Source organism: Marmota flaviventris, chromosome 2, assembly GCF_047511675.1.
Source record: "Marmota flaviventris isolate mMarFla1 chromosome 2, mMarFla1.hap1, whole genome shotgun sequence".
In the NCBI taxonomy this organism is placed as follows: Eukaryota; Metazoa; Chordata; class Mammalia; order Rodentia; family Sciuridae; genus Marmota; species Marmota flaviventris.
This window is the reverse complement of record NC_092499.1, coordinates 12,515,301-12,528,309: the sequence shown is the minus strand read 5'-3', so window position 1 is coordinate 12,528,309 and position 13,009 is coordinate 12,515,301. Positions and strand designations below refer to the sequence as shown.

General features: G+C 46.3%; 1 protein-coding gene across 1 annotated transcript in view; it reads right to left on the bottom strand.

The window, feature by feature from the left end:
* Nucleotides 1-6,159: 6,159 nt before the first annotated feature.
* The window catches only part of Btbd7 (BTB domain containing 7), a 113,236-nt gene continuing 106,386 nt past the window's right edge, over nt 6,160-13,009 (bottom strand). The window contains exon 11 of the mRNA XM_027931700.2: nt 6,160-11,597. Within this exon, the coding sequence (XP_027787501.2) occupies nt 10,779-11,597 (819 nt within the window). The 3' untranslated portion in view covers nt 6,160-10,778. The remainder of the gene's footprint in view (nt 11,598-13,009) is intronic.

Here is a 13,009-nt window from a genome sequence, read left to right as displayed (position 1 = left end):
TCTGAGATGCAGTCTGTTTGGTGAGGGGTTTTTGTAGAGGCTGCTGAGTGGGTGGATAATCAGGGTGGAAGAATTTTGAAAACGCCAACACTCTGCACCAAGCAGCCTGCAAGCAGGAGTGGCTCCGATTGTCCCATGTTCTCCACGGTGCAGGAGGCACACACCATAAGTATTTCAAAATGAATGTATGGGCACCTGGAGCAACAGTGTCCCTTTACCATCCCTGCCTGTCCTCGGTAGGGGGTGCAGTTTCTGTCAGTGTCTGAGGTTTGGTGACTCAGAGCTGGACAAGACTTAGATCACACCCAGTCACCTTCACCTGGCCTCCTGTGTGTGTCCTCTCCTGTGGGATCATGGGTCCTATAACCACATCTCAGTCCAAGGAAGGCAAAGGCCTGTAAGGACAGTTCAAGAGGAAGACAGAGGCCAAGCAGGGCACCTGGGGGACTGGAGGTCATGCCAGAGGCCCCACGCAACTCACTGGGGGCTGCTGACCGCCTGGAGGACATAGTGTCTAAGACAGGGACAAAGAACCCGCCAAAGTCCGTGGTAACCAGTGTGCAGCTACTCGGGAGTCTTGGCAGGAAACTGGGCACAGCAACCTCTGCCTCCCTGGCACAGACAGCACGTGACTGGGAGAGCCCTGGGAGGAGCCTCGGCTCTGCTGTGGTGCAGGACAGGTGGACGAGGAGCCAGGATGCGCTGGGCTGGTGGGACACTTGCTGGGCACCTGACAGCAGGGGTTGGGTGGAGGAATTAGCAGCACCCATGGTCAATGGGCCTTGGGGACATGGAAAGGGAGGAGAAAAGGGCTCAGGTAGATGCCAGGGAAGCAACACCAACGAGGAGGAAAGAGATCTAGGAGCTCCTGAGGGAGAGGAGGGGACCCAGGGTCTGGTGCTGCAGGGCCACAGGCGTCATGGAGTCAGGGCCCAAGTCGAGTGCCAGGAAAAGGGTCTGTTGAGATTAAATAAATTCTAAACCAACTTAGAAATGAGACAAAATGTAAGGCAGAAAGATCGTCCCCATTTTATTTCTGAAAAAGCTGACTGTGGAGAAGGTGGCTTTCCCTGAAGTTAGTGGACTCCTGATCCCGAGCGCCAGGACTCCAGGACACACCTGCTGCCCACTCCCAGAGCTACGCCATCTTTGGGCACCTGGTTCTGGGCTGAGCTCACAATCTGTGCCTCGTCTTGGCTCCTTCCTGATCTAACACAGGAGCCAGGGCGGGTGCAGCATGGAGAGGCAGGGGGCCTGGGGGAGGAAAACGAGAGGGTGGGCGGGGGTCTGCGAACTATGTCCACTGAGTTCAACAACATGAAGGTCATTAGCTGGTGACCTTGGCCAGAGCTAGGTGTGTGTGGTGAGCAGAGGTGGGGAGTGGGGATGGGGACAACGGGATGCTTAGACAGCTGTGGGCAGCAGTGTGTGGGGGGATGGGGAGGGAGGGACAGGGGAGGGTGTTGGTCTAGGAGCTGGTTTGAGACCCATGTGGCCTAGTGAGATTCCTAAGAGTGACAGCTGTCAGAGGGTGGACAGAGGTGGGGTGAGCAGAAGCAGGCAGGAGATGTAGGCGACATTACATTGGTCTGAGGCCCAAAAGTTGGGGGCAGTCTGTGCCTGAAGCTTACCTCCTTTGAGTTAGGGAGCACTGAGCTGGAGCAGGGAGGCCAGGCAGGGCAGGAGCAGTGGCGAGGAGTGGCCGACAGCACGCAGCAGAGCCCTCAGCCCCAGTCAACCCAGGGGCGGTGACATGGGCCACTCAGTCCTCTCAGGGTCACCTGGACTACCCAAGCCACCGTCAGCAATTTGGGTACATCTGCCAGAACACAGAGGAAGGGGAAGAACATTTGCTTTTAGCTCAGTCATGGAGGGTGGGGAGGCATTTATGGTGTATCCAGTAGAAGATTCCAGAAGGGGAGGCTCTCTGTGGGTGCCTGGGTTGAAGATGAGGGATGCCAGGAGGAAAGCACAAATGTCAACAGGTGCCACAGAGCCTACAGCAGCCCTGTGAGGCCCTTCTTCCCGAGAACTGGAATAAGACCTGTAGCTCAGGGTGACCAAGACATGAAGTCCGGAATCAGCGCCCAGCGAGAGAACTATGTCATCTCCATCTTAGGTCTGAGAGAGCTGAGGGTTGGGATCCTTGCCCCAGTGCTGTGGCCCCTACTAGTAAAGGCAGCACCCTGTGGGCGCCCTGATGGTCCTCCCCCGATAGGTCCTTCCTCCTAGAAGTTTCCTGGCCTCTGTTGTGTCTTGCCAGGCCCTGCCACAGTCCAGCAGTGGTTGCAGACACACTTGGACACCGGACTTTGTGGATGTAGCTTCCCCTTAGAGATGTCACGATGGCCCCAGATCTGAAGCTTTCCAAGATGGGGCTCAGACCACCAGCCAGGCCTCACAAAAGGACAGATGCCTTACTCCTCAGGCAGCGGGAAGGCACGGGCTGGCATTTGAGGAACTGGTACACAAACAGGAGTCCATGGGCAAGAGGTTCTGACAAAGGCCCCTGTTAGGGGGTCCAAGAGCTGAAGGCAAGAGAGTTGAGCCCCATGAAAAAGCCCAATGACATCATCAGTGTCATGTATAAAGCCCTCTTTGGAGCAAGGCTAGACTTGACAAGGAGGGCAGAACATGCAGCTCATTCCCATCCTTCCTGCACACCCCGTGAACCCAGCAACACAAAGAAGCGAGATCAGGAGGGAAGGTGCTGGGAGGACCTTGGGGCTTTAACAGGGCCTGCAAGAGTGACCAGTGGCCCTGCATGTTACTGGCCATCTGGGCAGCGTGATAGAAATGGACAGTGGGGCTGGGGCTGGGGCTCAGAGGTGGAGCACCTGCCTCGCACGTGTGAGGCACTGGGTTCAATCCTCAGCACCACATAAAAATGAAATAAAGATATTGTGTCCATCTACAACTAAAAGTATATTATAAGAAAAAAAGACCAACCATCTCAATTCTTTGCTTTTGTGGGTAGGGGATGGTAGATTTTGGAAACTATGACTGGACCTGACAAATGTTCCCCAGAGGCTTCTAAAACAAACTGGAAGCTGTTGCTGAATGATTTCTCAACTCACAAAGTGGCTTCAGGTGGGAACTAAAGAGAGTCCCTGAGAGCAGATGAGGCTGAGCTGACCTCAGGAGTCTTCTGGTAGGGAAAGCCCTAGTGTGTGGCAGTCCTCCACGACAGGCCTGTGGGGACCAGCAGGTGTGGGGTGGGGCCTAATGATACCACCCAGCTTCCCATGACTGCTGTCAAAGGTTCCTCCTCTCCACTCTAAGCTGCTGGTCTACACAGGCCATCTGCTCTTCCTCCTATTCCAGTCTCTGCCTGCCTCACAGCTTCTCTGCCCAGCCCGCCACCACTCCACTCTCAGCATCCCATTCCCTGTGCCTGTGGAGCTGACCAAAGCCTTTCAGGGCCTGGTCTTTCAAACCTCTGAGCAGAAGCCACAGTTCACTTCTGGGAAGGAGAGGAATTGATCCTTTGTCTCTGACATTTAACTTGTAAAGGTAATACACAGACATCATTTGAAAACTAAACCAGGGGCTGGGGGTTTAGTTCAGTAGTACAGCATGTGCTCAGCAAGCCTGACCCTGGGTTCCATCCTCAGCACAAAAAAATTGAACCAGTACAAAAAGTACAGTTGAAAGTGTCCCCAGCCCAAAATGCAAGATTATTCACACACACACACACACACACACACACACACACACTTATTGTCATATCTCCCTTTCCTCTTATCCACACACAGGAGCATATGCATGCACTCATGTCCCTTTTGCTTATAGTCCCTGCTTGCCTTCCGGCCACCACTGCTGGTTCTTTCTGCCATCAGGCTGCCTGGGCCACACCTCCCTCTAGCGGACCTGGGAAGGGTGGAGTTCTTCCAAGTTCATCCAAGCCCTCCTTTCAACAGCCCTGTCCTCACAGTATGGACTCCCAAGGTTACTTGTCACCCATGTATGTGGCCCCCCTCCTCTGGGCGTCAGCTCACACCCAATTGCCATTCCATAGCCAGATACCTAGCAATCGCTGCCAAGTGGATGCAGTTCACGTTCAGTTCATCTTCCCCTAGATGGCCTCCTCCACCCTTCCCCAGTCACCATGCCATGAGGCATGGCACCCTGCCTGGTCCAAGTTGGCCCTCTTTGTTGGCTATTTGCAGCTTCACCCTGGTTGGCTCCTGGGCTTCCTGAATCCACTCCTGCTTCTCTTCAGTTTGGCCAGTCACTTAGAAGAAGCAAATCTGATTGACGATGCCCTGCTGAAAATCCTGTCGTAGCTGCCATGGTGCATCAGGGCCAACCCCAAACCCCCTCAGCCGGTCCACCACGTAGTCCAGCTGGGCCCTGAAGTCTATCTGGGCTCAGCCCTCAAGCCCCCACCCCACCCTGGCTGCTGCTCGTCTGGGTCTGAACGGCCACATCCAAAGTCGGCCTGCCCCTGGGCCTGTCAAACCCCAGCCTTCTCTCCATAATTCTCCCAAGTCTCTTCTCCCCAGAAACCCTGAAATGCTAAGGGTGGGATGGTGACTGTCTTGTTCAGTTCTGTCTCGGTCTCACATGGTATGTGGGGAGCTTTGGTTTTTCTATTTTGTAAAATGGCACAAGTAAGAGTACTTGATTCATGGAGTATTAATGGTAATGATACCTGTTAGGTGCAGGACAGGCTGAGTAAGCTGTCTGCAGGGCATGCCAAACAAAGTTAGCTGCAGGATGACCTGGCCTCTCAAACCCTCTGTCTGGTTCATTATCAACTATTTGCTTCAAGCCCAAACGCTCAAGCCCCCGCTCAAGGCTGAACACACAACCCCCTGCTCAAGGCCGAACACGTAACCCCCCTTGTGCCAACAAGGCAGCTTGCAGACCCAGAGACCTCATTAGATTTGGGCTATAAAACTACCTCCTACAGGGCCCCTCTCTCTCTTGCACTCTCTCTCTCTCTCTTCTCCTCTGTTGCACTGCTGCAATAAAGATCTCTTGGTTGCTCTGAGTGTTGTGGTCACTTCCCTTTCAATACCTACTTCATCAAAGGTTTAAAGAAAAAGAACATCAGTGCCTGGCTCTGGCTGTAGCCTTTCTCCCTCCGTCCATCCATTCCTGAGCCACTTCAAGCTACTCTTTCCCTCAGCCGTGATACCACCCTGTGCTGTGTTGGTTGTTTTTAGGACAAAAGCCATTTCCAGCCAGTTGAAAAAGTCTCCTGTCTGTTTCGCCTGCTGCTATATACTCCTGACCATGGGAACTGTGGTCTCAAGAAGGATCTCCTTGTGTCCTGAGGACAGGTGAGGCCCAGGTGGGTGGGGAAGCGCCATTATCCCTGTTTCTCAGGATAATCCTAAGTACAGAAATGAAGGTTAATTCACTTTTTATTTTTTATTATTTTTTTGATGCTAGGCATTGAACCCAGCAAGCACTCTGACACTGAGCCACATCCCCAGTCCTTTTTCAGGTTTCTAAGAAACTCATCCACACAAACCTGATTTTACCATGCTACTCCAGTTAACCCTACAATAGAACAAAATATAGAGAACTGCCTAGCAAGGCATGAAGGGTGGAAATGCTTGGGTAGTGCTTGTCAATAAAACCATTAAAACATTTTAAAATGAGCTAGTTTATAGCAACTTTTAAAAATGGAAATTAGAAATCTTTTCCAGTTTACATTTTTTTCCAGAACCCTAGACTTCAGATCATAACTCCATTTCCCATTTCAATTGAAAAATATTAAGGAGCCTGAGTTTAAAAGAGAAAGGTGGCTTAGTATCTCAGCCAAGTCTCCATGCTCGGAGGCCCCCGCACAGCAGATCTGTCTTGTCTCACTACTGACTGACCACCACATGTTCCAGATGCCCAGGGCACATGGTTGAAGGCTAAAGCTAAACTTCCTCTGGAGACCCCTGCCCAAGTAACTTTCTGTTCATGAAATCCTCACAAATGTCCCAGTGAAATAATAACAATGAACTTGATGATTCAGAATAAAATGTGAGATTTCCAAGAAAACCATAAAAATAACAAATGTCTCTGCGCGGCTGAAATCCCAGAAACAGAAGATCATTGTAGAATCCCTCCCAATTCCACCCTTGAGGGGAACCACCCTGTCTGTAACGCATGTATGTCTGCCCCACCGCTAAAACAGACTGTATCCAACGCAGCAGGTTCTATACAAGCCATTTATTTGAAATGCCAACTATATGTAGGATAAAGTCAGTGTTACATGCTTTATCAGTAACAGTAGAAAAATAGAACCAGTGAAAACCTCTGTACAACTGCAATGGTACTCAAAAGAGAAATGTATCGTTTTACAATGTTTCACACAGACGAATTCAAGTTTGGAGGTACCTAAATAAAAATACTATATATTTCTTTAAAAAACACTATGTACAGTTGAAGCGTAAACAAGTTTTACAAAGTACTGGTTATGCAGGTTGTAGAAAACACTTGCATAGGACATGAAATCAGTTTAAGAAAAATTTCTGAGCCTTGAGCATTGAAGGCACTTGACTTTATACCAGTAACAGCACAACCACGAGAAATGCAGTGGCGTAGAAGGTCTCCCGTCCCCAAGTACAGATGTGGTACATGCACAGCAAGTGGAGCCCAGGAACTTCAGCATTCAACCACCCCATCTCAGAGCAGGGTTCCGCCCAGGTGACCCAGACACAGTCACGTGCAGGTACACCCGAGGAAGCTTCCAGCGCTTATGGGATCTTAGAACCCCCGTAAACACACAAACACAAGAGGTTATTGTCAAGACACGCACTTGCAAGTAACCTTTCTGTAGAAATGGCCACAGCATTATAATATTCAGAATATGAAAGACTGAAACACAGTCAGAGGATTCTCCAGAGGGAAAAAAACCAAAAGACTGCCAGACAATGACAACAGCTATTGCAACTGATAGGCACAAAGACAACACTCCATGAAGCACGGTTCATACAAGGTGTTCATGGAGAGAACAGCAAGACACCTTCTAGTGGTGTGCATGGCAACGCTTTAGTAAGAATACCTGTAATGAGGTTTGGAAGTGAATCACTTAGTAGACAAAGCGAACCACTGCAGACCCGGGAAGAGCACCCATCACTGCGGCTTTAATAGTGACTGCAGAGAAGCAAAAGTCAAAGAGGCATTTCCCTTTTAATTCAGTCCTAGGATAAAAACACAAATCCTTAGGATTGCAAGACGACAATTTTACAAGTGTTTCATTTTTCCCTAAAAGGCAAATTCACCATTATGAAAATATAAATCTTGCTGGGTAGTGACTGGGGAATGCTGACCTTTCAACTACAGAGAATGTCACCAGAGGTCAACACCAAGCCCCAGGGCTCTGCTGCGTAACGCTGTTTCTCCATTACATTCTGCAGCATGAGCTTCATTCAAATGTACAAGGATTGTGCCCATTGCTAGAAGTTGAACAATGAGTCAAACAAACAAACAAACAACAACAAAAAAAAAAACCCCAGAGATTGTGAGAAAGCCAAAACAAGACTAGGTCAAGTTTCATAGGTAGTTCTACAAAAAAATAAACAAGAGAACTCACTAGCTGGGTACAGTGGCGCACGCCTTATAATCCCCGTGACCTGGGAGGCTGAGGCAGGAGGATTGCAAGTTCAAGGCCAACTTTAGCAACTTAGAGAGGCCCAAAACAACTTAGCAAGAACCTGTCTCAAAATAAAAAATAAAAGGGCTGGGGATGTGGCTCAGTGGTTAAGCGCCCTTGGGTTCAATCCCCAATACTAAAGTGGGGGGTGGGTGGGGGGCAGACAAAAGTAAAAAGAACTCACTAAAAATCCTTAAAGTCTAACGGGTTATTGAAATGCCAAGCTAGCTCAGGTCTAGGGACATGTGCCCAGCTGATGGGGCATGAGAATGGGTATGGTCTGTGTAGTAGAGAAACCATGTTCCAATGGTTTTTGTTCTTCATGCTGCTATTTTTCTCTTTAGGGGCCATGGGCAACTTTGTAAAATTATTTTTCAAAATCACAAAACTAAGATGATTATATAAGAAAAGGACCAACAGCATCTTTTAATCTGACTCTTCTCCTTTGCACTAGCATCTACACGGTAGTTTGCTAACCTCAACACACAGTGGGCACTGGGCACTGGGAGCAGTGATTGTCCAAATGGCCAGATTGTCCAGGGCCTCAAAAGGAGACCTGGTATTTTTGTGATTTGGTTCGCATAAAATTTCTATATCAAGTAAAATGCCAAATTTATGTATTTAGATTTTATATTATATATACTTTTTTTTTAAACAGCAATATTACTCACACTTTACATTTGTCTTAGTTCGGCATTAGAAATGATTGAATAGATGGGTTCAAAAGCCAGAGGCACAGAGCTATCGACCTACTCTATTAATTACACTTCACGAGATCCATTAAGAGTCCACCAACACTAGCCTAATGCACACAAAACCACATCTGTTCATCTTCTGCAAGTCATATCAGTCCATAATCCCACAGATTAAAGCAACATTCCCCTCTATACATAGTTTAGCCAGGTAAGCGAAATTATTAAAAGCAAACATCTTAAATTAAGTAATACTATGAATATTGGCCACTAGTTTTTATAATTATATTTAAAGACTATTTAATGAATTTTCAGAAAAACCAATAGCCCTGGTCTCTCTAACATATTGGGGAAACAAAATAGGTCAGAGATGAGATTTCTTCCTCATTCAAATTAGGTCTACTCATTCTCCTCTGCAGTACCAGTCCAGTCCAGTCCAATGCAGAACAGAAATCTAAAGCTCTCAGATTAATTCATGTCAACATGTGTATTATAAACACATACTGAAGAATGATGGAATTAACATTTGCTTCTGAAGACAGACTGAGACTGGGCTTCAGAAGACACCAGCATCTATTATAAGACTTAAAAGTAAGAGTCCTGTGTTTTTCTATCTTTAAAAGAGGAGCCTTACAGGCTCTGCGAGCAGACTTTACAGCAGATGCATGTGACCGCTGGAGGCTGGGAGCTCAGTATGCAACATCACCAGGGTCGACAACTGAATGCACCAGCAGCCGCTAACCGGCCAGGCAGCAGAATGGGCGGCAGCAGCTCACAGAAGATACAGACATACTTCCCATCTTTGAGATTATCTATTGTTAGGAATTTAAAAAATGTCAAATTATTCCTGAGTGTATATCCACAGGGTAAAGTAGGAAAAGACCAGAAGAAAAACTACTGTTTCAGGAGAAATTAGAGTTGCTGACACCCAATAGAAACCTAGTCACTTCAAAGTGCATGTAATTCATTTATATGGTAGCTTGTGAAGGCTCCCTAGCCCTGCATAGTTTTATAGTGAGTGTGAGTGATTCATAGTTTTATTTTATATATATATATATGTGTGTGTGTGTGTGTGTACACACACACACATACACACACACATACATAGAAAAGAGGTTCCCAAATATCCTTTGAGAGAATGTTCAGGAAGTCTCTTTTCTTCTAAGTGCTACGGCTGTGTTTGTAAAAATACAAAGTGAATGTTAAATAATGCTGAAGTGATTTAAACTCAAATACTAATATATTTACATTGAAGAGTAAGAAACAAAACAAAACAAAACAGTCCTTAGCTCACACATTGCCCTTCCAAGGGAGAGGATCAGAGAGACCTCATGTGCTCAGTGGTTCAGTAAATGCTAAACCAGCATCCCCAGTGGAGTTCAAGTAGGACATGTAGTGTTTAACAATTTTTTTTCTTTTTGGTGACAAAGCATTATGCATTATACAAGTTTTTTATAGGACACCAAAGTTCAGACATACTTTTGAGAAATATTTAAAAGAAAACATATGCTTACAAACACCACATTACATCCATAAGACTGAAGCCCTTTGTTTCCCATAGAAAGCAAGACAACTGAAGGCAGCAGGCAGTCACTTCCCCAGCTCAGACAGAAAGTCCCGCAGGGCCAGGAATCCTGAAATCCCTTTGCTGTGCCCTTTAGCTGACTTTCCTCTCTCCCCTGCTTTCTAATTCCAAGGAATCTGATCTTCTCAGAACCACATCCAGGGAGCAATACTTTAACCTGTACCACCAGGGTCTACAGGGACCCTGACAGTGTCCACACTGTGAGTAAAGTGACAGCTTTGGGCTGGGCACCATGGGCTATTCTCCTTCCTGCTTCTACTACACCCAAAGACTTCAGGACCCTGATTGGACTCCCACAGTGGGAATAAAGACTAGCTCCCAAGACTTATTAAAGAAGAATGACATTAGATCTATAGAGACTGAGCAGGAAGATTTCTGAACTCAAACAACTGTTTAAAAGAGAGGAGCATTTTGATGTGCTGTTCTTTGGAATTTCTATAATTAAAAATAAACAGAACTATTTCATAAGAAAATACATCTTCGTGTGCAATACAGTGCACATGAAAACTGGTAGATGAAAGGTAAAATGCAAAAAAGTATGAAAATACAGTCCTTTAAATGTGGCAATAAAGTTTAACATACTGATATAAAATCAATACAGATAAAATAAATGTACAAGTGCAAAAAAATTCCATCATTTGTAAAGAGAGGGAAAAAAAGTGCCAGCTTGCTTGCTGTTCAAAATGCTTCTCCACATAATTGTTCCAACATAAAACAGACAGATGCAGCATTCAAAATAACCCTCCTAGCATGCCATGTGTAATAAACATATACACACACAGAACTGAAAATAAAATAACGTGGAACTGAGCTGGCACTGACAAACTGGTCAGTGAGTTGTCGGGTTACGGAGTAGAATGGATGTTTCACATCTCAGGCACAGGCGACTTGGAGGTTGCTCTCAGAGGGCAGACTTTTTGTAGAGGAAGTCTGGCTTGCTGGGTGACCTCCTTCCTCTGCTTATGGAATCTTCTCTTTCTAGCTCTGTGCTTCTCTGAACTCCGTGGCTCAGGGACTCACTGTCTGCCAGCCTTCTGCTGGATCGCTCTTCTGGAGCCTCAGAGCTACATGCAGACTGTGAAGAAGGCCTGTTAGAAGTCAGCCCAAAAGTCAGGTCAGTTTCTACTGCAGTTCGTCCCCTGATGTGGGCTGGACCATTGCCAGCATTTTCTGGGGCTGCCAAAGGGAAGTCTGATCGCTGGGGAGGCTGCTCCACAACATCCAGGCGTATGGACTCACTCTTCTGCCTGTGTGAATGCCCATCAGGGGAAAGTGGATATTCTCTCCTGGCTTCTTCCTGGGTTTTAGGAGGGGTCTGAGTAGGTAGGTAGGCTGACTTTAAGCCACTTGGTGATGCCTTATTGTGGCTGTACAAATCAGGACCAAAATATCCACCTTGTGAAGGGGAAGGGGCGCGTCTGCCAGGAGCAGGAGTAGAAGGTCTGCAAGCAGCATTTGAGAAGTCATAGAAATCCGGGTATTCCTGCTGATTTTCTCTAGCATCTGTTTTTTGCTCTACTGTGTGTTTTTTTCGAGAAGTGTGTGTATGCCTCTGTGGAACACAAGAGAGATGCTGGGGAGGCCCCGGTCCTGCTTCAGAAACTGGCTGGCTCACTTCTGTGTCTACAGCAAGTTCTGGAAGTCTCCTGTCCTTGAGTGACAGTGTGGATACTCCCATGGCGATATCTGGCATTAGATCATTCAGCACAGGTTGGGTACACTGAGACAGAGACAAAGCAGAGAAGGTTTAAAAAAAAAAACAAAAGACCCACCAATGTTCACTGATTTTGTTGATTTGGTTTCCTGATTATAAATGTTATAATGCATACTTAGATACAGAAAATTATAAAGGCAGAAAAAAACTCCTAATGTTCCATACAGAGATAATCATTGCTAACATAATGAAGTATTTCTCTCCCCTTTTTTCTTTGCATATATTTTCACAAAATTTATTGCATATATAGTTTTAGTGCATATATAATTAATATATTAGTGATAGTTCTACCATTAATTTTTCTCAGATATCATCATTTAAAAATACATTCCATTGTACTGATAAATCATAAACCAGTCTCCTATGATCAGACATTTAGGTTATTTCCAATTTTTTATTATAATAAAGAGTACAATGAATGTACTAAAAATTTCCTTTAGAGGCTGGGTGTGGTGGTGTACACCTGTAATCCCAGAAACTTGGGGAGGCTGAGGCAGGGAGATTGCAAGTTTGAGGTTAGCTTCAGCAACTTAGCGATGCCCTAAGCAACTTTTCAATACCCTGTCTCAAAATAAAAAACAAAAAAGGCTAGGGATGTGCCCCAGTGGTTAAGCAACCCTGGGTTCAATTCCCAGTACCAAAAGAAAAAAAATAAAAACAAAACCAAAATATTCCTTTAGAGGAATTGTATTTAAGATACAAAATAGTAGAATTTTGTAATTATAGGGCCAGACCAACAGAATGGGCATGTGGTTTATCAAATACTACCAATCTCTTATTTTGGGGAATTGGGGGGAGCAGGGAGAACAAGGTAGAGAGGGACAGGAAGGTTGGGAAGGATCATAATTCGACCTAAGGTGTGTACCAGTCCATCACTTCTGGTGAGCTCTATTTTAAGGAAGCCTCCCTGAAATAACAGATCTTTCCTTTTCTCTATTGTATTCTGCTGACAGCATGTGACAGAGTAGGAAGACTTAAAAAGCACTATTGTTTTTCTCAAATGTGTTACATAAAACATAAGTTCAATCTCTTCTGCAGTGCAACCCAGGTGAAGATCCGTGTCTGATGTGGAGTCTCTCTACTCGTTGCCCTGGCTCCTGAGGCTGTGAGTCAGACAGGGTCTGAGGCTGAGCTGGGGAGACTCACTTTCTGACTGTTTTCTGAATGGGGAGGCTTTGTCACACTGGTCCTGGTGGTACACTTAGCTCTAAGTAATTTTCCCTTCTTGTTCCACCAGAGCATTTGGTAGAATAACAGATCCTATAGGACAGAAGTCAGGAAGATTTCAAACACGGGCTTGAACAGAACATTAGGACGCATGCAGATCCACCTGTCACTGCTCTCCTCCTGCTATTGGCAGATGGACTTACAGACAAGAACACTGCCTTTGTGCCTACTACACACACCTCTAGTCTCTC